The sequence below is a fragment of the Chelmon rostratus genome, chromosome 6 (assembly GCF_017976325.1).
Source record: "Chelmon rostratus isolate fCheRos1 chromosome 6, fCheRos1.pri, whole genome shotgun sequence".
In the NCBI taxonomy this organism is placed as follows: domain Eukaryota; kingdom Metazoa; phylum Chordata; class Actinopteri; order Chaetodontiformes; family Chaetodontidae; genus Chelmon; species Chelmon rostratus.
This window is the reverse complement of record NC_055663.1, coordinates 4279332-4305339: the sequence shown is the minus strand read 5'-3', so window position 1 is coordinate 4305339 and position 26008 is coordinate 4279332. Positions and strand designations below refer to the sequence as shown.

The 26008-nt window shown below is 42.5% G+C and overlaps 1 protein-coding gene and 1 non-coding gene across 3 annotated transcripts in view; one reads left to right on the top strand and one right to left on the bottom strand.

The window, feature by feature from the left end:
- Nucleotides 1-25715, bottom strand: part of mical2b (microtubule associated monooxygenase, calponin and LIM domain containing 2b) — a 59894-nt gene extending 34179 nt beyond the window's left edge. For both annotated transcript variants that reach the window (XM_041938225.1, XM_041938224.1), the window contains exons 1-5: nt 25535-25715; nt 4704-5085; nt 2420-2627; nt 1195-1311; nt 633-734 (exon numbers count right to left, since the gene is read on the bottom strand). In XM_041938225.1, coding sequence (XP_041794159.1) covers nt 633-734; nt 1195-1311; nt 2420-2627; nt 4704-4967 — 691 coding nt within the window. In that variant the 5' untranslated portion in view covers nt 4968-5085; nt 25535-25715. The remainder of the gene's footprint in view (nt 1-632; nt 735-1194; nt 1312-2419; nt 2628-4703; nt 5086-25534) is intronic.
- Nucleotides 3962-4092, top strand: LOC121608638. Its single transcript, XR_006006969.1, has one exon. It is a non-coding gene; the product is annotated as a small nucleolar RNA SNORA5 (small nucleolar RNA).
- Nucleotides 25716-26008: the final 293 nt, after the last annotated feature.

The window sequence follows — 26008 nt, the reverse complement described above, 5'->3', positions numbered from 1 at the left end:
GATGTAATATAAATACAGTTAGACAGTCAAGCTTGGATTCAAACATCAAGAACAATATTTAAGGAGTAGCTTCCCTCCCCGCTAGCTACAGTAGGGCTACACGCCAGGGAGTTTCCCAGCAGGCACGGAGACGCAAATATCCGGTATCTGGAGTCGACCATTTATGGAGGAGAACGTTTACGATTTCTTTAATCAGTTACTTTATGTGTTTGCAAACATGCACAATGCACATACCACACACACACACACACACACAGATGAACACAAAACACACATAACATCAATTACACCTTGACAGAAAGCTAAGAAAGCTCTCAAGCAGTTCATAAACCAGCACACACGCACAGGCACACACACACACACACACAAACACACACACACCGCTGACCCCATACACACTAATAAGCTTCCAGTTAAAACTATGTCAACAGGAAATGCTTTACCCAGTGACTGAAAGCAGCTTTGCAAAACCTCACCTCTTTTCCAGTAAAAATAACAAATACTGCTTTGACTGCAGCATACATTTATGCTACAAATGTGGGTCAGGAACAAACCCTTTCTCAGGACTCGTTTTAAACCACATCCACCTCCATAGTTTACCCTACAGCAGTCAGATTTCCCTTCTTTCTCACCGTCTAATGTGTTTTTGCGTCCGTCAGCTCCAATCACCACATCGAAATCAAAGTCGGACACAGGATGACCGGAGGGCCGGACCTCGGCTCGCCACCCAGGACCTGAGGAAGACCACAACAAACCAGCTTCAGTTCGACTGGATTGGGAGGCTTGGTTGTTTTTTCTGACCACATGAGATTTATGCGGCTAATTATCAACTGCCACACAGCAGCCACAGTATGCTGCTCAGTCCTCGGAGTTGACGAATGGTTGTGCTGTGTTCCCTGGAAGTGAGAAAGTCCCTGTATGCCATATTCAGGACACTTGGCATATTTTGGGACCCTAAGAGAAACAAACTCAAAGACTCTACCAATAGACTTGTGTTATCTTCGCTCGCAGACGGCTATAAATGCCACCTCTGCAAACGCTTCCTCTCTAGGAATCTTTCTGATTGCTTTCACATATGTATTTTGTGAGCAGAAAGCTTTCCATATATAGCTGAGATATGCAGCAGAGTCGCTGTGTGTCGCTGCCACCAATGCCCCTTAACATACAGATAACAGAACGCAAGCGCAGACTCACTGTCGTCAGTCTGATCCGCTGGCGGCTCCACGAGTTTGGCGAACTCCACGTTGACGTGGATCTCCACACCCAAAATCAGACTCACTTTCAGCAGCATCAGCTGGAGCTGGCGGATACCTTGAGTGGATACACACAAATATACACATGCACATGTTGTATATCCAAAAAGCACACAATGTAAGGCTCGAGCTTCCTGTACAGATACACAGCAGATATGCATTTTAAGATAAGGCTGACTGTACTAAGCAGTAATTTACTTTAAGAAGCTGTATTTAATGTAGTTCTGTCACGTCCTCAATCCAATGTATGAGATCAGTGCATCCCATCCCAGTGCATCTAGAGTGGGACACACCGTTTATAGCGTGTATGTACTGTAGCTCAGCAGCTGGTATTTACAGCCGCTTCCTCAGCAGCAGTTATGGGAGGAAGACACAGACAAGAACGAGCGAGGGCCACGAGATGTACACCCAGAAGGGCTCGACTTTGAGGGGAGATATTAATACATGGCGCACCACTGCTAAAGCTGGAGAGGAAGACGCGCCAACGGAAACATCCCACTAGGGAGATTGGGACTGAAGAAACAAACTGCAGCGAACTGGGCTGTTGGAAAATCTCCTCTCACAGGTTACAGAGTCGCACAGCCAGCAAATACCACCACCGTTAAATATAGAGGGCGGGAATGAAAGGCACTTTTGTGACATTTATCTGCATCGTAGTGATTTCACACACACACTAACACACGTGCACACATACACACACAATAGGCCTTATTTACTGCAAAATTCTTAGACAGGGTTTTTCTCAGTCTACTGGCTTGTAGGTCCACAACTGTTCTTAAAAATGTAAGCGAGTTATCAAACTGTAACGTGAATGAAATATAAAATAATCTGTTATCTCTGATCGTGATTATGGTTCCATGAGGATTGGATTATATAGAAACTATGTACAGTATATTCCCATGCTCTTCATTTCCTATTACAATAAATAAAAAACTGTCCAAGTAACAGAATTTATGACTCTGTCGGCATGTTCGATGACTTTTAAAAAGGGTCCTGACCCCAAAGTTGAGGAAGTTGTTTCTGACACTATTTTCCTTTCCTTCCCAGAGCACTATGAGGAAAAAGGAAGAGGTTTAAAAGCGTCAGTCAGCTTCCCCATTTTTCTCTCACTTCATAATAGACTTATTAACAAAGCACCAAAATGAGGGCGGCACAGGTCTACTCACTGATATGGTCGATGGAGCCGGCGCAGAACTTGCCGTAGAACTTCTTGGCTCCGAGTCCCCTCAGGTCATGTATGGTGAAGGGCCACAGGTGGAGCACGTTGTTCCTGGAGAAAGTGTCTCTTTTCTCGATCACCACCACCTTACAGCCCAGCAGGGCCAGCTCAATGGCTGTCCGCAGACCACAAGGACCGCCGCCAATAATCAAACACTGAATGGTGTTAAAGAGGAAGAAGGCACAATGAGGATGGGTGTGGGGGTGATGTTCAAATACGTTTTGAGTATTCTTATACTGTAATGCAGCCCTCTGAGTAGAGGAAGTGCACAGGTGAGTGTGTGTGCGTGTGTTTCTTTATTTGCTTGCATTACTTCAGAGAAAAGCTCAGACCTAATCTGTGCTCTTCTAATGTTCCAATTAAGGGAGTATCAAATTGGAAAAATTGAATACACACTGTTACATTCCTTGTAATGATCCTAAAGATTATTTCTAAAGCTGCACTAATCTGTATTTTTAACAATGCATCAAATGACTATGTGTAATGTGAAACGTGTTGCTCTTGGTGACAAACCCACAGATAATTGGCACCTGACTCGGCACTTCTCAGCTCGACAGCACGATTCAGTTTTTCTTTTAAAAGAAGTTCTGTTTCGTTAGTTGTGTTTTGGTGAACCTTGGCCATCCTGATCCAGAACACAGAGTGCACACCCAGCCACAGGGCCACCATCTCTCTCCAAATAGCAGTTTCTCCCCAAAAAATGTCTGGGATAATAATTCAGCTGTTATTTTTGGACAACCCTTAGCCCATCCCATCTCTGCTAATCTCCCCTCTGTGAGTCTCTGGCCTCTTCCCCCTCCGGATGTCTTATCTTTTCCTTCAGATATGAAGTCATTTCTACAAACGTGCTGCTACTGAGACATATATGGTGAGACAATAAGACAGATCAGCACATGACCTAAAACAACAATTCCGAGATACCTCTCACATGAAATACAAATTTGGAGCCCCATACTCTTAAGCCCTCAGTGTAACATAAAGTGCATACATTCATAGTGTTTTACCTATAAATAGCTTACATTACTTGATCCAGAAACTGAACCTGAATTTACTTAAATTATATGTTCTAATTCCAGTTAGTTCAACATCTCCAATTTAGGATTATTTTGGTCTAATTAAATATTTGCATATAATTACAGAATTATCCACTTGCATAATCTATTTTCCTAACAAATCCACACTGGCAAAGGTCCTAATTGGGTATTAGAACAAATAAACCATAATTCCTTGTAATTCCTTTAAAAAGGCACACATGTTCCACTCAACAGAGCACAGAAAAGAGGGGAGAAAAAACAAAGGACAATGTCAAAAGTCAGCCTATATGCTGTTGTAAATAAACAATGAACCGCGATGAATACCACAACTGATCATCTCCTTTCTGATTGACACACTCCATGATGGTACATTACATCACATTGCTTTTCCAACACTAAGACTGTTCGCTAAAAGCTCTTCTACAGCTGAAGTAGCTGTGTTAAGTTGCCAATCCTGCTGGTTCATATTAAAAGCTTCTTCTGCCAGTGGGAGGCTTTTATTTTGAAGCAGCCAAAGAAAAACAGTGGTCAGTGGATCATTTTTAAATGGAATAGAGCAAAATGAGTTATCTGGTTATGTGAAGAGCTGCACATGACAGTCAAACAGCCGCAATCAGTGGATTCATACATGGCGGGTGAAGTTCAAATTTGCACTGTTGACCAATAGCAAACCGTCTTGAGAGTGCTGACCTACGAGGGAACAGAGAACCAGAGAGTACAATATGGAGGAAGCTATCATAGCTGTGATGAACCATCCACATTCATTTAACCCTCCTCTGTCAAAGTATAAACAGCTCCACAAAGGAGGAGACAGGAGCCACTGGTGCAAACAAGTCTTTAGAATATAACAATAATTTAGAATATAAATTGGAATAACTTATTGTACTGGTAGTAAACAAAATAACTAGCTCACCAACTGACCAACTAACCATCGCCAGCTCAGAGAGCTTGCTTCCCCCTTCAATAACGCCAGTCTCTTTCTTTTTTCAATAACTACATATTTCATGAAGACACGCAGATGAATTTCACTGTGTGATCACATGCAAACCTCCAACACCATCAAAATGAACCGTGCTTTTTATCTTACCCAGTCATGCTGCCCCAGCACAGCTCAAATGACTGAGTTTGTTTGTGGCTAAGGCAGTATGATTACCCTCCCATCATAGAAAACCAGCACTAGAGTGCTAATATACTCACCCTGGTGCCCTGGCAGGCTTTATTCTGGCTGTAAACCTTGTGCTGTGCCCTTTTGTCCAGTTTGGTCCACAGGGCCTTGACCTTCCAGGTGCTGACTGCAGCCTTCAGTGAGCTGTAGAAGTTGCTGTAGTCTAGAGGATCCAGCTCCAGCTGCCTGCAGAGTATGCTGAAGGCCTGCAGAGTCCCTTTGCAGGTGGATGCCTGGACGAAGTTCTCAAAGAGAACGCTGGCCTGCGCCATACGTTCGTCCTCTGTCTCACCCATCTGCTCTGATGGTAAACAGTGTCCCCTCTCTCTCCTGCTTCGCCTTCCTGTTCTCTCTTTCCAGACTGTCAGCACTGGACTTCTATGATGTGGTGTGTGCCGCCATGCTTAGCTCGTTCTGAAAGAAACAAATCAAAAAAAAGATTTTCAGACAGACAGAGACCGGAAATAAAATCAATCAAGACAACAATCAACAGGTGGTCAGCCCTACATCCCCCATTCCAAAAAAGTTTGGCTGCTGTGTAAAACATATATAAAACAAGAATGGAATCTATATTCAATCAAATACAGTACAAAGACAAGATTTTCAACTATCAAGCTGAGGAGACGGGTCTGGACTGCAGGCAGGACACCTGCACTCTTTTACGATGAAGCCACATTGTTCTAGCACAGAATGCAGGATGTGTCTTGGCCCTGAAAAAGACATCGTCTGGATGGCATATGTTACTCCAAAACCTGCATGTCCCTTACAGCATTAATGGTGCCTTTGTATCAGTCCACCTCAGATGAGCCTGGGCTCAGAGAAGTGTGTGTCTGGATGATGCTGATACAAGGTTTTTGCTTTACATGACAGACTGTAGAGTGTTGCATATGTAAATCCAGAGACAAAGTGTGTTCCTAAGCCCATGTAATGTTCTTTATACATGTTGTTTTCAATAATCACGATACAATCACCTGTTACCAATCAACCTGTTTACCTGTGGAATGTTCCAAACAGGTGTTTTTGGTTTGCTGAGATCATTCTGTTCCATATTAACACCTACCATCAGATCAGATTGCATTACATTTTTCAGTTGTTTGTGTTATTGTGTCACTATGGTTACTCAAACCTGAGAATGGGAAAACATTTGGTCTTGCTGTTTGAGTAGGATTTATATTTCAAATAGAAAATCTACATTAAATGTTTTTGAAATACATATATAAACATTTTCATTATAATGCATAATCTGTTTAGAGCATCGTACAAGCTCTTGAACAGAGCACATGACAACAGGACAGTGTACTTGCTACAACAGAGCTGTATTCTTAGGTTTCTGGAAAATCATCATATTAGCCTCTGGCACCTCGTTCAAAAATGCTCTTTGGTAAAGTCTGCTTTTGGTTTGCAAAGCACTTTACTTTAGGTTGTGATAAAACATTATCAAACAAGCACGAGATTGAATTACACTTACTGGACCTGTAATAATGATGATGTTCATTGTCCTCACACTATGTGGTGGAAAACTCTGAAATCATATAAAGGAGAGGTCACATTCCAATGTAAGGAATGTCTGCAGCTCCACTGAAAATAAACTATGGAGGTCAATGTGCTTCCTCATATAGCCAGAGTGTCATGTCAGCATTCTGTAAGAGGTGCTGCTTTGACCATACGCCCTGTACAGGCCTTCACCTCCAGGCAACAACAACAAGCCTGCAGAGTTCAAACACTCATTAATTAAGCTGCACATATTTTTTTTTTCCTGCAACAAAGATATTTTCCTGCTCCAGCACCAGAATGCCTGACAGGATTATGACTGAGAGAGCGCTTAGGGGGGTTCAGCTGAGCAGTCATGGGAGAAGCTCAAACACCGCAGCTGCAGGAATACAGACAACACAGTCGCGCCACATGCAAGCAGCAACTCGGTGAGGCACAAGAAGCAGAAGAAACAACCCTGATATGCAGCAAATCCCCCCACAGGACAGACTGTTCCAGGCTCACAGCCGACCGCACGAGGAAGTTCACCCACTATCAGGAGAACATCACTTCCCCAATCCATCACCCACAGTTCTGGGCTATGAGAAATTTCCTGATTCCTGGTTCCTTTGGTGATCTTATCTAACTTGAAAGGTCAAAGAGATCTAATGGGGGTTTTGAAGTTTAGAACTGATATACCTACATTCTATGTGCTTTTTGGCTTTTTGTTCTCCCTCTCTCCCAAACCCACTGGCCTCTGGTGTTCAAGCCAAAGCAATTTGTGTCCTTAAAGGGACAAGGGACAGATTTTCAACCTTATCTCTATTGTTTCCAAAATAGGGTTATAGTGGGACTTTTTAAGAGGCTTTTTAGGAGGAGGAAGAGGCTGCAACAGGCCTAAGTCTGGCTCCACTAGCTGATGAGGACAGAGTCGCTGGTGGTGCTGCTGCTGTAAATGTTCACCGATGGAAGCAAGTGAACTTGCTCTACTGCAGCAAATTTGACAGAGGGCAGCTTCTCTGGGATGAAGTCGCTGAATCTGTGACAGAGGAAGGCACGTGCATGTGTAACGTTACCGTAAAGCTTTGGGCAACATATGGACAGGGGAGTGCTGGAGACATATTTCAGGACAACAATAGTAAACCAAGGCCAGACTGAGGACAGAGGAAGAGCAAGACTGACAGTGTTTGTTGTTACGCTACAGTTTGAAATCACACAATAAAAGTTTTTTTATGATGCCTGTTCGAGATTAGCTCAGCACATAAACCCCAGTTTGTTACCCGTGGTGCTTTCAGAGTTTAGCCTAACGTGAGCGGGCTCCTGCTTTTGTATTAGTGGCTGCTTGTATGAGTTGAAGAAATTTGTGTTATTTTGCAAAACACATAGTTTAGTCCTCGTCCTAAAAGGATAGTCAACAAATTCAGATTTATTTATGAAAAGTGGGTGTTATGATGCGCTCAGAAAAGTAGCATGATATCCCCAATTATTTTAATTTTTCTCATTCATCAGGGATCTTTTACATCCTCCACTGAGAGCATATGCCTCTTCAACAGGGACATGCTGCGATATTACATCTGCAAGAAACCCGTCATCGAATGCTCTTTTACATTAAGTAAAACACTCTGAGGTTCAATTAACACGCATATTCACTCTTATTAAGTTTTGATTTTGATCACTACCAACCCTGAGCAAAATATCAGGCTGTGTAGCTGCTGAAAGCTCCAGATGTTCAGCAGCTGGCTGCTAACTGTGTGTGTCCGCTGTTTGGTGCTGGGCAGCTAGTGTGCAGTGGAATTTTATAGCTTTTCCCCGAGAACAGCTGCCTGCTGTGGCACAGAAACAACGCTATGTGAGCAGTGACAGCGAGCCAAAACAGTAAAGCTGCGGGCTGGACAGCTAAACAATGAGCTGAAACTCACTATAAAACTCTGCAAGGCCGAGGGGGAGCTGATAATTCTCTGAAGGTTCATCGCTACCCGTGACACTGCTTTCAAAATGTCGACTTACTAGACGGTGAAATAGTTGTGAATATTGACAATATTGATCATTGCAGCTGAGATGTCCAGCCACTCTGTGAAAAGATAGTGACCAGCTTTGTTGGTTGAACTTATTTCTTTGTGCAGCTAAAAGAGTTAAATGCTAAAGGTAATTTCCTTCTTGATGATGCTGCAAAGAAAGTACTGGCTCTCTGTGCTTCTAATTTTAGGTGAGGGGGATTTAAATGTTCACACATGTAAACCAAGTCTTTCAAGACTTCAGGGACAGCGTCTCAGTCATGAGTGGATTGACTGACTCGCTGACCGGTGGCCTTATTTGCCCGGCTTTGCTGTCAAACCAGTGAAAACATTAAAGAGAACGCAGTACTTTTACTGGATTTTACTCAGGCTTTGTTGGTGTGCTCACTTTGAAGTACTCATAATGAAGTCTCATTATATTTTAAATTGAAATTTTAATGCTTCTATCAATTTCAAGTCAACTTCAGCTGACAGTTCAACTGCTTTCAGCCTCTACACATCAACCGACAACTGCTGTCAGTGCTTATACACCAACTGACACTTCAACTATTTACAGTACACACACTTCACTGTGTCTGGCACTTCAGCTGAAATGTCAGTTGCTGTCATTGTTCACAGTTCTGCTGACGCTTTTCAACTGCTTGCATCGCAAAGACTTCGACTGACAGTTAAAATGCTTTTAGTGCATATGCATCTACTGCGACTTCAACTGCTTTCATTGCTTAAACATCCACTGACAGTTCAGTTGATTCCAGTTCTTACTCTTCAACTGCTCAATGGTTTAGCTATTTTCAGTGATTACAAAGAAACTGATGATTCAACTGGTCTCGTGGCTTAAACACGAAAAACAAAATTTAAACCGCTTTCAGCTCTTACACTTTAAGAGGCACTTCCAACCCTTTCAGCGCTTCACTACAATTGATGTTTCATCTGCTATCAGTGGCTCAACTTAAAACACGACTGCATACAACAGGTCACACTCAAACAACCAACATTTTCATACAATTTTCAGTCTAAGCAGTCTTCAGAAAATGTAGCCTTCTGCGGCCTGAATATAATGCTTCACCTGATATAAACCAATGGATTCATTCTATATCCCAAACTCTACCAATAACAGGCACAGGTTATCTGATGCTGATGCCAGCCATGTCCTGGATAACATCTCTGTCAAAGTTAAGTATCAGAGCCCGATCGCTGGACGCCTCTCAGTATTATTCTCACTATTACAGCCATGGAATCTGCTGTCCTGGAGGAGCTGGGAGAAGGATACTGTTTCTCTCTCTCACACACAAACAGATAAGAGTCTGCACGTACGCACAGAAAAAACACACGAATCACACACTCGGTGTTCAACCCGGTGCCTGAAACTAAATCACCCGAAAACCCGAGGATGTGCTCTGTATGCAAACAGTGTGTGCGTCATGGCAAGGGAAGGGGAATGCGGTTAATGCTGGCTGGCACTTTGGTTTGTGCCGGTCACACATCTCACCGCACACACACCCCCTCCTCCGGAAGAAACACACTTTCCCTTCTAGTCCTTGAGTGGCCCACAGGGGGTCTCAGATCTCTGCTACCTAACAACTTCACAGCGGACAATAGTCTGTCGATTACTATTACACACACACCTTCCATGCTGTTTCATGTCCTGCTCAGACCAAGATCATCCTCTCAGATCTGATCCATATTCCTAATGCACAGGGAACCATGGGACACAATGAGCTGAAAACCAGGAAATTCTTGGAATTTGTTAACAAGTAACATCCTGGTGACAGCTCAAAGACTGTCTGCCCTACTTGTGTCTGGCTCTGACGACCAGACATGATCTACTGCTGTTCCCCCGATTCATCAGGTCAAGAGAAAAATACAGTAAAGTGTGCACTGACATACACAGAGCTAGAGTGCTATGGGAAAGATCACAGACTTTGGGAGCTGTACAGTAACATAACCACATCTGCTAGGGTGCATTCTGGACTTCTTGCAACAGGAAGTGGTTAATTTGTTATCTCTTTCCAAACTGGGGCAGTGGTGGCCTACAGGGTTAGAGAAGCAAGCTTGTGACCGGAAGGTTGCCCGTTGAATCCCCCAGAAGGATAAATCTGGGTGGGGAATGTGAAAAAAACAACTCTTGTCCCATCCTCATTACCACCACTGAGGTGCCCTTGAGCAAGGCCCATGACCCCAACCACTCCAGTGGAACTGCTCAGTGGCCAGCAGGTGAGACTGGTTGTACTGGGCAGCTTCCAGGTGTGAATGAAGAGAGGCTTCGTCTCAGTGAAGTTTAATTCTGTCCTCACTTTCAGATGCACTGATGTGTAGAGCACGACTTTAACTGAAACATAATTGCTTGAATCATTTTCAAATCATTTCAATTGCTTTCATGTCTCACTCTCTAAATGACATTTCAACTGCTTTCAGCCTCTCCATGTAAACTGACACTTAAATGAATTTTTACTCCCCAAATACAAACTGAAATATTTAAAATTACATTCCATTGCTTACAAGCCGAACTGACACTTCAGCCATCTTTAGCATTTCATCTTTAACTGAATCTGAAATCTGGTTTGTTCACGGATCAACTCTTAAGTGCATACTCAACAACTGACACTTGAACTGCTTTCATGGCTTACGCTGCACATAAACTGGCATTTCAGCTCCTTTCATCTCTTAATAATCTTAATCATTTTAATAATTCTTTCGATTGCAATTTGCAAATCTTCAGAAAACGCTTTTTACTCTTCTAATGTAATATATTAAAACATGGTGACAGACATTCCCATTTAAGGAAAACTTGTTTCCTGCCACTTCTCCCAGCCTGTCTGATCAACACCTCCATGATTGTAATGACCCTTAAAGTGATTACACAACATCTCATTTCCAAACTTACAGCTTCCTAGTCACAACTACACAGGACCTTTGGGTGCACTATATATGCTTACCCATTTCTGTCACTCATGCTCATGTATTAACACTGATCGTTCATGTGATGAACTGTATATCTATTTCTGAACACTGAATGGATGACTTCTTAATGAAGTCAGCTATTTCAATAGGTTCAAGTGACTGTAATGGAAGTGTCACCTGTAATATAATAACCTTTCAAAAGCAACAGGATGCTGACAGAATTTAAGGATATATTTATATGTATGTGAAGGATGTTGAGGTCAGGTGTCAGTGTTGAGCTCAGTGCACCTGCCCACCCACTGATACAGAAATGTGTGTGAAAAGCTTGTGAGCTACTGTGGCACTGGACAAACCAGGGACCCATCTCTCAACACTGAAATCTTGAATCGCACAAGAACATCCATTTCATGTCCATAATGTTCAATAAAGACAAAAAAAACTTCAACTTGCCACGCTGGCCTGCCAAAGGAACACCTGTAAATAATAATGGTCACAACTGCCATGAGAAAAGAGCAAAAACATTTATTTTTATTCTTCTTTGTCTATTATATAACAACTAAGAGAGCCTTGTAAAGCTTCTCCTGCATTCTTAGAGCGATAACAGAGGGGTCATAAGATCAGCAAGCCTCTGCAACTGAATTGTCAAAACTGTCATTAATCTATGCCTGATTACATGCATGTAATTATTGTACAGTCACCACCACTATCTTTCTAGTATAAGGAATATCAATAGTTAAATGTATCTTGAAAGCTAAGCTAAAGTTAGCAACAGAGACTTAAAATACAGTTCACTGCAGCTCAAAGTGGAAAGGTGACCATTCACACAATAGAAATTCATTGCTTCATTCATTTTATTCATAAAGGAAAACATTGTACAGCTTCAAAGTCAGTGGGATGGGACACCCTTGTCTGCTGCAGTCCTACTGAGTGATTTAAAGCTGTTTATTTGCTAACGTGTCGGCGTAAATGAAAGCAATGTCGTAGCTGGTGCGCCTTCCAAAACCTAACCACATGCTGGGGGGACTCGGATGTGGACACACTTTCTGCTCAACTGTCTGGTATAAAATATAAAATGTCAGAAAATAGTGGCAGAATTTTGAAGTTATATCTTCAAGCTGCTTGTTTTGTCCGAGCAGCAGTGCAAAAGCAAAGCTGATTCCATTTATAGTGACATAACAGAGAAAAGCAACAAATCCTTACGCTGGAAGAGACTGAGCAAAGAAATTTAGATTTTGTTGACTGATTCACTGATTGATCGACGTATTGTCTCAGCTCCAAATGCTACATGAATGAATCCCTCCTCATGTTACATTAGCGTCACTGTCATTATTCCCACTTCATCACAAACATGATGATTTCAGATACAGAATTAATCCCTGGTTCTACCTGAGCTCACAGTGAATGAGTTCTACACACATTTACAAGAACGCTGGATAAATCCCAGCGCAGTAGTTTACATTTATCAGTGTTGGGATTGCTCAAGAGACACAAAAGGATCATTCAGGCTTCAAGCTGATAATATGGCTGTGTCTTTACATGAGAATTGGGCCTAGTGGAACTTGTTAAACTGCATGAAGGCAGCATGGCTTTGAAGAAAGCCACTATTCATAAAGAGATGGCTCCTGGAGATCCAAGCCTCTAACTCATGTCCAGATAGCGCTGGTACAGCACCATTAAAGTCCACAGCAACAACAGCTGTGGTCAAAGTGAAAGATTTTAGTTAAGATTTCCAAAGCCAAAAGACCTCTACATTCAAGAATGAGCAAACTAAGAACTCTAAGTTCTATCATAAGCTCCAAGTCAGTCTGGAGGTCAGAGGTCATGTAGGGAAGTAGAGGGCAATGTTTACAACAATCACAGTATGGAATGTGGTCAAAGGAAAGGAGCGTTCAGGTGACAGGCAGAGCAGGAGAAATGTGTCACTGGGCTACAGACAAAGAGACACTTCATTCACAATGAAGACACAAAATGACATCACTTGACTAAAACTGCAGCCTGTCAGAGTTTTCTTTGAATAAAACTGGAAAAAGGTGTTGTCTGCACCTCCTTTAACTTCCAGGGGCCAGTGGCAACAAAACAATACAGAGTACAGATTCCATTCACCTTTGACTTAGATCCAGTGAGCTACAGTCATAACGATCTTTTGACATTAGGCAACTGGGTTATGTCATAACCTGTGAATCAACCGTTATCTGTTCTATCAACGCAATATGAAACCTGAACGCAGCGCTAAAAGAGTCTGGACTGTTCCCTGGCTCATAACAAGAAATATTGCTAACAATGAAATGAACTTTAGGCATTCATTTGTCTTTTTGTGAATCCTTGCCAAAGAGCTGCAACACAGCCAGGTCATCTCTGAAACTATTTCTTCATCACTTTCTTACACTTTGACTAATGTTTCTGTTCCAATACTGAGAGGCCGATTCCAAAATAAGCATGAACTGATGCAGAATGCCTGCATGAGCGCTTCCCCCGTTCAGGGATTACAACCCTGTACATGTGGCAGGTTACAATGCCACAATCCTTCAACCTTGTCCAGGAACCAGGTTCAAAAACTGGCCTTAAGTTTGAGTGGGTTCAAAATGTTCAATTTATGATCAAAACAATCAATCTGCTTGTTAGATGATCGGTTGGATTTCCGGCAGTCGGCTTTTCTTCCAGTTTGAGCAGTTCCGCACTCTGATTTCCAACACGGCTGCTGAAACTGTGGTGAGCCTGTTTTAATGCCGTTCTAGTAGTATCTTCATGCTGTGGCTAACTGTAGTCTTGACAGAGACTGTGCTGTGATTCGCCGAATTGTACATCAAACTGTAAACTGACAGACATTATTGTCTGTGGATCCACAGCCTTTGTTTTTGCTGCTTGGTCTCTGTCCAAAGAACTGGCCCAAGTTACTCCACCTTTTTAGAAACATAAAAAACATTAATGCAATTGTCGATGGACTTAAAGGATAACTTTCGTTTTTTACAACCTGGACCTTATTTGTAGCATTAAATACGACCATTTAGACACCCAGACAACTTTGGTGGCATTTGGATGTGTTTTGAAGAAATTAGCCCCAGAGGAGCGGCGCGTATATCCGTGTAATGCGAGTACTCGGGGCACCCGTGCGTAGCCTCTATAAACGCATAATCTGCGGCGAAACTCTTTCATATTCCAATATTTTGTGATGATATGCTGGTGCTATTCCCCTCTGAGCCGGCGGTCGGCTAGTTTAGCTGTAGTTTGGCACAGCTATGGTTCGTTATTGCGTATTCGTAGCCAACCGCCGCAGAGTCAGTCGTGTTGTGGCTGGCTGCTCGCAATGCGCAGCGTTCGGTAATGACGTCATCACGTCAGAGGTAGTTGTCTAGAGACACTGGATGTTGATAACATGCCACCACAGGCTCAGAGGGGAATAGCACCAGCATATCATAACAAAATATTGGAATATGAACGAGTTTCGCCGCAGATTATGCGTTATATAGAGGCTACGCACGGGTGCCCCAATTACTCGCATTATACAGATATACGCGCCGCTCCTCTGGGGCTAATTTCTTCAAAACACATCCAAATGCCACCAAAGTTGTCTGGGTGTCTAAATGGGCGTATTTAATGCTACAAATAAGGTCCAGGTTGTAAAAAACGAAAGGTATCCTTTCACTGGTCGGTGGGTCAGCACCTATGTCATGACCAGTCGATCAAAAAGTGGGTGCTTAAAATGTGCGCTGTGAGCCCAAACTGAGTCAGAGGTGACGCTGCAGGTTTTTGGGGAGCAGGACCCGAACAGAAACTGAAAGTCCAAGTTCCAAAATTGTTTCCCTAAAAGTAATTCTTGAATCTGCCCTCAAAATAAAAAGCAGGCGAGGACTAAAGGAATATGAAACAACAACAGAGATCAGTGACAGGTACAGCAGCTGCTGGGTTCTCCATTTTACTGTGTGTGGATTTTTACAACCTGAAGAGACGATAAGGTGTTCAAAGTATTTTTAATCACAGCCATAAAAAAAAAAACATTTCTATTGTTTTTTTAATTCTGACATAAAACTCAGAGTGCAGAGAGGTTAGAATTAAAGGCACTGTGCTGGTCACAAGATTGTGCTCGATGAGTTAATCACTTACAGCATAAATGAACTTCAGTTATGTAAAGTCAATGGCCTGTGAATGAGTGTGTGTGTGTGTGTGTGAGAGAGAGTGAACGTCTGAGAGAGGGATCAAAGCTGAGTCAACAAGTTCCTGCCCAGACAGACTAGATGCCAAGAGAGGGAAGGAAGAGACAAAAAGCAGTGAGACAGACAGACAGAGAGAGTGTGTGGCGGGGCTCTACAGACAGACAGGGAGTGTTGGCTGCAGAGATTCTCTACTTTCCAAATGTAAGGAATTTTATTTGACCACAAAGAGCACGGACTTGGCCAAAAGACATGGCGCTCCTGAATGTGAAGCTGATTAGCTCCAGCAGCAGTGATTTCCCCTGAAAACAGGAAATATGAACAGCTGGAATGTCAGAGAGCTCAAGCGTGGACCCACTGCCTCCAGAAACCACTACGCCAAAGTCGGCTGCATCAGTTTTGGAAATTACGATGAACAATATCTGCTAATGAATAAGCTACATAGTTTTCTATAAGTAAAGGTAAATGGACTGCATTTATATGTCGTGCTCTTCTAGTGGGCCGATCACTCGAAGCAACACTCACACACATCTGGGGTTCAGGGTCTTACCCAAGACACCTCAACATGCAGACTGGAGGAGCCGGGGATCAAACTATTGACCTTCTGATTAGCGGATAACTCGCTCTGCCTCCTGAGCTTATATTGATTTTATTCTAGTTACATTTAATCTGAAGAGCTCAGCTGTCAAAGTGACCATCTGTTTCCAAAATAACTCTTCTAGAGAGAAAAAGTCTAAAAGTGGCATGAACAAAGTCTGGGTACCCTCGGTCAAAGTTTCTGTCACTGTCATATCTCAGGAATATTACTTGCTTCTTCTACTATTTAAAAAGAAAAAAGGAAAGCAAAAGTTTGGTCGCCCTGCATGATTAGTACTGTCATTCAGTTTTTGTTTGGAGGATTTTGGTCCATTCCTGAACGAACTCACAACGGACACGCATGTCGCTTTGTGCGCCCCCCCTCGGCCGATGCTGCAGAGCTCCTACACACTGTGGTCTCACAGCTGCAGACATCGCACCCCCAGGCTCTGAGATCTCAACCACACTTCCCTGTCTTCAACTCTCCCCACCCTTACCCAGTATGTCAAATGCCACATCAGAGACAATAAAACACTGGACTGTATGCTAACACTAAGGATGCTTACAGCTCTTCACCCCTCCCCCCACTGGGCAGATCTGATCTGATCACAACCTGGTTCATCTGCTACCTACTTACATACCTTTGGTGAGTGAACAACAGCCAACCATCAGGTATGTGACGACATGGTCAGATGAGTGCAGTGTGGCACTGAGGGACTGCTCTGACACCAGACCTCACAGGGAGGACATTGACAGTTTGACAACATGCATCATGGACTGCACTAACTTCTGTGTGGACAACACTGTGCCTACCTGGAAGGTGCGGTGTTTCCCAAACATTTGGCACATGAAATTTGGTAAAAGTTACCTGAGAGCTCAAATCTCTTGGGGTGCACAAACTCTTTTTTTACTCACTAAGAGCAGAAAACAAAAATAATTCACTGATCTGGCTTAAAATGTTAAAAAGAATGCTTCATCTTTAACTTTTTGCCTTTCAGAGATCAGTTTATTTTCTCCTTACCTAACTATTCACAGGAAAATACATTTTGTCATATATACAAATACATAGAAAAGGACTACATGTGTGGATGTCTGGGTGGTCTGCACTGTAGCTTTGAGTTCAGAGGGGAGGGGAAAACAATTAGGTTCTTCAAATAATTCATATATTCATTGAAATTGACTCACTTGAATGTAATGAACGGGCATCTGAATGTAGAATAAAGTTTAGAAACAGTTCTCTCCTCATCAAACGACCCTGAGCTCAGCCCTCTCCAAACACACGGCTTTCAGGATAATTTCACCAGAGACGCAATTTTCCTACTTCCTCCCAAGACCCGCTTACTCGCATTCTTGCGATAACAACAACAGATCTAGTTCGTCTTTAGAACACGGAGCCATGACCCACATTGCTAACTGACCCAGAAATAACGGAAAGCTGCTATGAATAATAATTCATCTTTAAATCGCACACCTTAGCTGACTTTTTGCTCTGCTGTCGGTGTATACAGTACACAGCAACTTCAGTTTCAATTGCTTCCTCTTCCACTGCATCTACTTCCACTTCATATTAGTGCTTATGTGAAAAATGACAATTTAACTTCATTCTGCACTTCCATTTTTCCACTTCCAACTACAACTTCAACTGTTTCCGTATTTCTACTATTTCCAATGTTTTAATCTCACTGCTAAATGCCACTAAATCCTACACACTAGACGTGTAAGTGGAACAGTTCAGCATCCAGCACATGGACATTTCTTTCTAATTTAGCCTTTTTCTTGTCACAATAAATAAGTTTGAAATAATTCAATATTTTGTGGCCAGTGTTGTTGAAACTACACCTTCTGTCATGGTGTGAACAATTTACAAGATGTTTCCTATTTCTTTCTGAATGAAAACTTTCTAAGAAATGATCATTTAAAAAACATATAAACTAACAGCCTTTCCGGAGGGGAAACTTCCGCGAGAATATCTCAAAGTCACATCAGATTGGTCCACGGCTGAGACAGACACACCCTTGCTCAACCCACAGATAAGAGGCTCTAAGAGGGAGCAAACTGCTCATCGGCGACATATTTGTTATTCCCTGGGTGGGACACCACAGCACAGTGGAGTGGGTCATTAATGTACGGATGCAGAACGAGGCTAATGTGCCTTTGTGAATGTGCAGTCACAAGTAAGCCTGGAAGTTTGATTTGATACACAAATGCAAAAAAAGTTAATTGACAGTATGTCAGAAAGTGTATCAGCAAAACAGCATGACGTTAAAACAGCATGATGTTCACAGTGCTCTGCTCAGTGGAGTGCAGCTACGCCATTACAGCAGCTGTGATGATCCTCAAGATCGTCCCCACAAACCAACTCTGGCTCACCGGTCGCATCTCACCTCAACAAACTTCAACGTACTTCCATTTCTCTTGGAAAGTGCGACATCCCGCACCTACCTTTCTTTTCTCGATAGCTGCCATGATGCATGTCATTAATGACACGCAACCGCTACGTGCGTGTCGCATTCACCTTGACTGTGACCCGGACAGGCATACAGTCTGAAGGGACCACCTGGAAGGACGAGTTACTATACGAATAAATAATAGTAATACATAACATCACAAAGATTTTACTTAAAGCCTCAAAATGCACGTGGGGTCCCGCCCTCTCATCACGGACTGTTCAGAGGTGTAACATGGTGCTCACCGATACTGATTACATAAGAGACAGTGACAGAGTATTGACTCATATGGCTATAAACTGATGCTGGAGATGTTCATAAACAGCCCACGAAGCACGTAATCTCGACTGAACGCTCTCTGACGAGCTAACCAGCCGACTGCCACAGAACACAAATGTCGGCAGAGGTCATTTCCACCTTCTCACTTTATCAAGGGGATTGGCAAGTCATAAAAAAACAATTTAAGACATCAACATACTGCTAGCCTCATGAGTGTGACCTCCCCTCTTCTGGCTGTGGTGGACTGCAAGGCCACTATAAAACCAAACAAACCCCGGCAAGCCACCTCAAAATGCTCATGCTCTGTTCTTGTATTTGTACTTGGAAAGTCAGATTAAACGGAGCAGCATGAGAGCTGCACTTATAAAAGTTGAGGATGGAGAAGAGGATGGCATTAAAGCAGGATGATCAGTGAACCTACAGCCATGACTTTGTAAATAAAGGCCAACAAAGAGCCTCTCTGCTCTCTCTGTGTTCTGGCAAAGCTCAATAGGCAACTGCTGAAGACCAAAGTGAAACAGATGACTGACACACATCGCCTTTGTTCAGACACATGCCTAGATGGACATGGCACTCGCTGGCTGTGATTTTCCTGGGAAAAATGTTCAAATCTTTACAGGCGTTTGTGCAGGTGATGAGTCACAGTTTGCTGACTGGTGCAGTACGTTATCTGATTGGGCTAAATTTATTCTCGAATATGGATTCTCCAGTCCTAATTTTAGACTTCTCTTAGGTTCTCCGCATGTACTCTTGCTTTGTGAGGTTGTTTTACAGTGTGCATCAAGGCATGAAAGGCACAAAGCATCCTAAAAGCCTGACCGGTGCCTGTCTCCTGGTCTCTTTTTGAGGATCAGAGGGCTGTTCATAAGGAAGGAGGAAAAGGGAAGAAAGACTTGCATGAGGAGATTGACCTCATCCACTCTTGGCAAGAAAGCAAAGATGCATATTTTCCAAAATGTCAAACTATTCTTTTAAAAGTTCAATAATAAAATAATTACACTCTAAGGTCTTTACAGACTGAGCATGTAATATTCAGGACTTCTTTTCTGTTTGCCATGGCTAGAGGCAGTGGGAAAATGTTACAAAGAGACCTGCTCAACAAGAAATACAAATACACTCCTTGACAGCCACCAAAACACAGTGAACTAGCAGGGAAGTGATGTGCATGTCGACTCAGGGGAAACAACATTATCCTTTAGGAATGCTACAGTTTTATCAGACATCAAACAGTCAAAGATCGACCCCAAAGCTGATTACATTTGCTGTAGGGTCAAAACTCCACATATCGAAAAAGTCAAAGAAACAAAAAAGAGTATCTTTACTTTCATCACTGTGTATTTTTAAGTTGACGCAGTGTTAAAATTCATGACCAAATAGTCATTTGTCCTTTGGTCTTTGAAGTTTTGGATCAAAATAGAGAAACACCACCATCGAACTTAACAGATCTATAGAGAGCGAGATAATACTGTGTTCAGCAGTGAGTCAAACGTCTGAGCTGGGGTTAAAGACTCCTTTACCCTATCACAGCCTGTTTCTTTCAATATGGTTTTACTAACAAGGGCATCATTTGTATTCTTACTTTTGGTACAAAGGTTATAACAAGCATGGGGGTTGTCCAAACATCTCCTAAACACCAACAAAACCAATATGACTCAAAAAGGAAAGGTTTAGTATCATGGCCTTAATTGGTATTGCTGACATCAGTAGCGTTACTATGTGTTTTGTCATGATAATGATTATTTCAATTGACAGGGCACTACAGAAAAAGCTCCTAAGAGTAGCTGAAAACTGAACAGTTAGCTGAATTTGCTGGCCAAGTCAGCAAACGTTGAAGATTTTAGCCACTTTTCTACAGTATGTGGTCCAATCCAAAAATACCACTGCCATCAACACAGACACACTCTACACTGTAAAGTATGAATACCCTAAAAAAATGTACCAAAAAAGTTATTTTAACATGAACATATGAGTGACCAATGCCTTGAAGTCTTAGATGAACATAGATGAGCACTGAGAGTCTGTATAATGTGTTTGTTAGTATAAAGTTAAACACAGAGAGGAAACTGCAGTACAACAAAACTGAAAATGAAGTTAAACTGAACAGCTGCTGTAGGCCTGATTTCCAGCTATGCCACTTGTCCACAAGTAAAGCTGCCTGAAGTCTGATCGCTCATGGACAATGTTGCCTAATCATTACAGCCTTTGCTGAAATGTTTGTCACATCAGGATCTGATACTGGTTTTAATACGATGTGTCAAGATCAAACCCAGAAGCAGCGATGTATGGAAACATCAGACAGAAACTCAGCATTGGGCATTTTTTTTTGGTTTGATTTCGGCCTTTGTGTTATTGTATTGTATTTTTTATCATTGATAGACCAGAAAAACTTTTTTACTTGCATGTCACTTTCAAAGACCTGATACCAGACTTTGTTGAGCGACTGAAAAACAGCTCTGTGTGACTGTGTTTTTGCAGTAGGGCCGACAGTAGCTTGGCTTGAATAACACATGCCATATGTTTGTTTGTACTGAGATAGGCTTTAATTGGTTCTTGTGAGCCCTGAAATCAAACCCTTAATCCTCACAGTATTAACCCCACACACGCTGTAGAGGTTCGGGGCTGGATTAGGCCGACAACTTGCTCGCAGTTGTGACATTATATCCCATACGGTATGTCCACATTACAGCAGCTGAAAGACACAGTTACAGTAGGTTTGAGGCTGTCTTGAACTGACACTAATGTCAGCATGTGCAGATACAACAGCTCTGTATTCATTTTACAATGTTTAGATTGTGCTGATACCGTAGCGAATAATTCAAGTAAAACTTAACAGTGTGTAGGTCTTAATGGTCCAGCACTCGCAGATGGTTGTGCTGCGGTGTTGCAATGCCTGTCTAGACTTTATGTTGGTTTAGATTAAATTTAAACCCCATGGGGTGGGATTTTTAACCCATGTGTCCTCGAGAACTATATGAATTTGTGGTAATAAGCATTAGACCGTTGGATCACTGGTGTAAAGCATGTTAGCCCAGACAAACTGGCCACAAGGGTCTCAATGTGACTCAAACAAGACCATACACCCTTAAACTTAAATAGAAAAGAGGAGCATTTAAACATTTGGTAAATCTACTCCGCTGGCCAGCGGTGGTGTGTGATCCATGATGATACCACCCTCCTGTAATTCTAATTGTGAAACAAAATATTTTAATGAAGTCATTTTTGTTATTGTTGTGTTGTGTGTAAATTACAGGTGTTACTCACACAATAATCATCACTTGGATAGCAACAACATGCTCAAGATCTACGAAAAGCAGCATTAAAACTGACATTGATTCACTAAATTCAACGGCCAGATCACAGTGCTTTTCAAACTTGAAATCAACTCACAATCATTCCACGATTTACTGTTTATGTTCTGAAACTCAACACAATTCAGTTTCAGAACACAGGCTGAGCTAAAATTTGGGGATTTAGGTGCATTCTGGGGATACGAAACGAGTGTGTCTTTAAATTGGCACTGATCCATTTTTGGTCCCTAGAAAACCATCAAAACAAGCAGACAAGCACACAAAAACACACGATATCACCAGATAATGAAGTTGCTATGGTTACCACGTTCACAGTCAGCTGCTTGCTTAAGTTACACATCAAGCAGACACGGGCATCATTAGCATTCATTTAGTGCGGTGTTTCTGTCACCTGACGAACACCAGTCCTATAATCACTCACATTTTTAGTTCTGTTTTGGTCTCCACCAGCTCCTGAGAGAAATATCATCTTTAGCTGCTATTTGTCAGCTAGTCTGACTGTAAATGCTGTGTGCTCTATAGAGCTGCACAGTTGGGTGATAAGCTTTGTGATTTCATCACTACAAGTGATGCTTCCAGATTACACTAAATCACTTGATGCAATTTCAGTATCAAAACTATTGATTAATGCAGGTTCAAGCCTATAAACTGCAAACCACATTCTTTTACTTATCTTAAATATGATTTTATCACAGACAACATATTAAATAGCTTTATATAGTGGAAAATCTGTACAGTACATTCCCAAACCTGTTGAAGACTAGACCTAAAGTTTCCTTCCAGGACTCACTTCAACCATCCTACAACTCACATGGTTTTCAACCCAACCTTTGGAAAATCCTTGGACATACTCGAGCTCAACTTGGCCTTTCTCATCTGACAGGAGCCCATCTGCTCAGCCAGTGGCCCTCGACTCCCTGGTGTATTTTTGTCTTGCTGCTTCTCCCCCTCGGCTGATATGTGCCGTGACACCCCCTTATAAGTCAACTGCTCATTCCAGGAAGTGGCAACTTGTGCAATGCTTTTTTTCCGCCATGGACATCATGGTACAGATGAGTAGGAAACAGCAACATGACATGGTGTAAGATTAACATCTTGATGCATAGCAGCAGGAAGTGAACATCAAAGCATAAATGAAAAAAAACACAGAAGAAATTCCACATGCAGAAGTTATAATATGTAGTTCAGTTGTGATATGCAAACACAAAGGAAGTCTCAATTAACATAAAAATGTAGATGGAGAAAAACTGTGGTGCCACTCAAACACAAACTAGGGGGCAAAGTTGGTGACCATGGAGAATTAAAGATTATCTGCATGCGAACAAAAGCCAAACAAGCTCTCTAATTAACATACTGCAACCTCAGGACTCCACACACTACTCCATGGTTTAATCACACAGCACTGCAGACTTCAGAGGAAAATCTCAACAGTCAGCTATTTTTACCTGTGTTTCAGCAGCAGGCTGCATTTTCAAAGGTAACTAACCTCACATACGTCTGCCTTCTGCTGGGAATGATACTACGTGTGCCCCGAGATGAAACCAGTTTTACTCCATTTCACTGACCTGCAGTTGGTGGCGTAACCCTCAGCTCAATGATTTCATGTTGTAGGCAGTCAGATACATCAGCTGGTTCCACATTAAACAGCAGAGCAAATATGTTCACTTCCTTTTGTTTACTTTTCATGTCCTGAAACCTCTCACCAACGCCTGAAGGAGTTTTCCACAGTTTTACTTTGTCTGCTGCTAGCAGCTCCGCAGCCGCAACAAGGCAATCCTTCACAAATTCCCCTTAAAGTTCTTAGCACCACAAACCCTGCCTGCAGAACACTGTCTCTGTCAGAGTGTGGGCTTGTGAAAGCTGCTTGCTGTGCATCCAAACTCTGCTGAAGAGCGTTAATTTTATCCAGTTGCATTTATCCTTGTAGGTCATCCAGTTCAGCTCGTTTCAAGCTGTAGTGACTCTTAAGATCTGCCTTTTTCGTCACTGCGAGCTCGTTCCCACAAACTAACTTCAGCACACTGGTTTGCTTTTTATTTCAACGACAAAATAATCGTCTGTCCATTTCTCATGACACTTTCCATCTACTTAGGTTTTGACAGTCGGCATGACCCACATGTTATCAACCGCTACGTGCATGTTGCATTCAGAGACCGGAAGATTGTGTTAGTCTACTAACACTAGCTTTAAGTCAGCTGCTGAGGCCGGCACAGCCTGTGTGAACATTGCTTTTAAAAATCGGGGTAACATTTGATCTTTTTCCGGGCAGGCAGCAGACATCTGTGGGACGTAAGGTGGCTTTGGACACACCATGTGACTATGTGATCATGGAGGAACATGTGGAGCGCTGAGGTTACAAATGTCAAATATCAAATATTGATGACGCTGATCTCATTTTCATGTGGCTGACGACGCTGTTTAATTCCATCTTCCTTTACTTGTTCTGTCGTTCTTGGTAGTGGGAGAGCAGTGCATGTGCTTTTGTCAGCTGTAATGGTGTAAACACAGCAGCAACAAGGTAACACAAACCTTTTTTCAGCAATTAACCCCATTTAAAACCACCATTTAAAAAGGATTTGTCCAAGTCCTGGACATCTGACCCATTAGCCCTTTATGCTGACCAAGCTGCTTCTGACCAACACTCATATTCAGCAACTTTAAGCTACTCGTAACAACAACTGCTATCCATAATCCATTTATATGAACGGAACCATGAAAACACATTCACCAAGTGCCTCTCTCTCCTTCAGACAAACAGCAGTCACCAGCCTTCTGCACTGCTCGGCAGGGCCACGTCAAAGAAAGGGGGAACGCTCGTTAAGTTCAGCAGCAAGATGCACGTCTAATAAGGAGTAATCCATTACATCGCTCAAGTGGAAATTGAGTGAAAGTTTATCCTGCTACTGAAACACCAGCCCACAGCATCTGTGGGCTCTGAGACGAGATGCGGCCGTCTTGCCTGACTGGATTTCAGGTCCCTGAGGACGTGAAAGCCTCCTGCTGCACACAGGATTTAACTGGAAGATAAGAGGAGGGACACACTCGTATCACAATATGAAACTACAAGCTCACTCTCACCGCTCTGAAACTCCTGAGGAAAAATTCACTGATACAAGATTGTACTGAAAAAAAATTCAGCTTTTCTATACCTTCAGCTCCTCTATAGTGTCCGTCTTCCGCCTTTGCAGCCTGATAAAGAGGTTTACTGAAGCAACTGAAGTCCATTGTGGTATGAAATCACTACTTATTTTTACCCCTCCAGGGTAAGAAAGTGCAGGCAAAATCAAGTTAACCTTATTTTATGATTCCCTTTCATCTGTGGATTAGAGTATGAAAGTACTCATGGCCACAGCACACCTTGTAACTGTTCATTACACTGAAGTTGCAGCAAGTTCCTATGTGTTTACCTAATTTTAATCAGAGTAAAACTGCTTTTCTGAACTGGTTCACCACTAAACCTTTTGTCTGGGGCCTGCCCACGTCACCTGTTGCACCTTTACCATCTATAAGGCGCAGCCAAGGAAAAATAAGTCAGCAGCTGCAGCAGAGTCCCAAAACAGTTAGCTCCAAACAAGCATTACACACGGACAAAAACAACGTAATCACTAAATAAAAAAATAATAAAAAAAAAACCTCTATCCCTGGCAGTGGAGCTGAATGTCAGACATGAACCTTTTAAAATAACATTCCTGCACTCGCGCTCAGTGTCGGGTACTTACAGCGGAGCGTCCACGAGAGGTGAGCGGCAGTCCCGCTGGAGTCCTCCGCGTTGTACTCGCAGTCTGTCCCGAACTATCCTCACAGGTCGTCCTACACGTTCAGGTCGGAGCTGCGCTTCTCTCCGGCGACCTGCTCCTCACATTATAGCAGCCGTGTGGCCGCCGACCCCCGTGTTGTAGACCCGCGTCAAGCCCGACTTCGGGACAGACAGCAAACTTCCGGTTTATAGAATAAAACAGTCCCTAGCGACCAGCCACAGAAAACATGGTTATTTTTAATTCTACTCACAGTCTAAGTCCATTGTGTTTACTGTATTAGGGCTGCCAAAATTCACAAATAATTTTACAGAAAACTGTGAAAGTCGTCTCTCTGAGAGGTTGAAAGATAACACTGTATGGGTTTCCTGCATCAGTTCCTGCAGCTGTTTAATGCTAACAAATACATAATTTTTAGCTTCTCAGTAAGAGCATTGA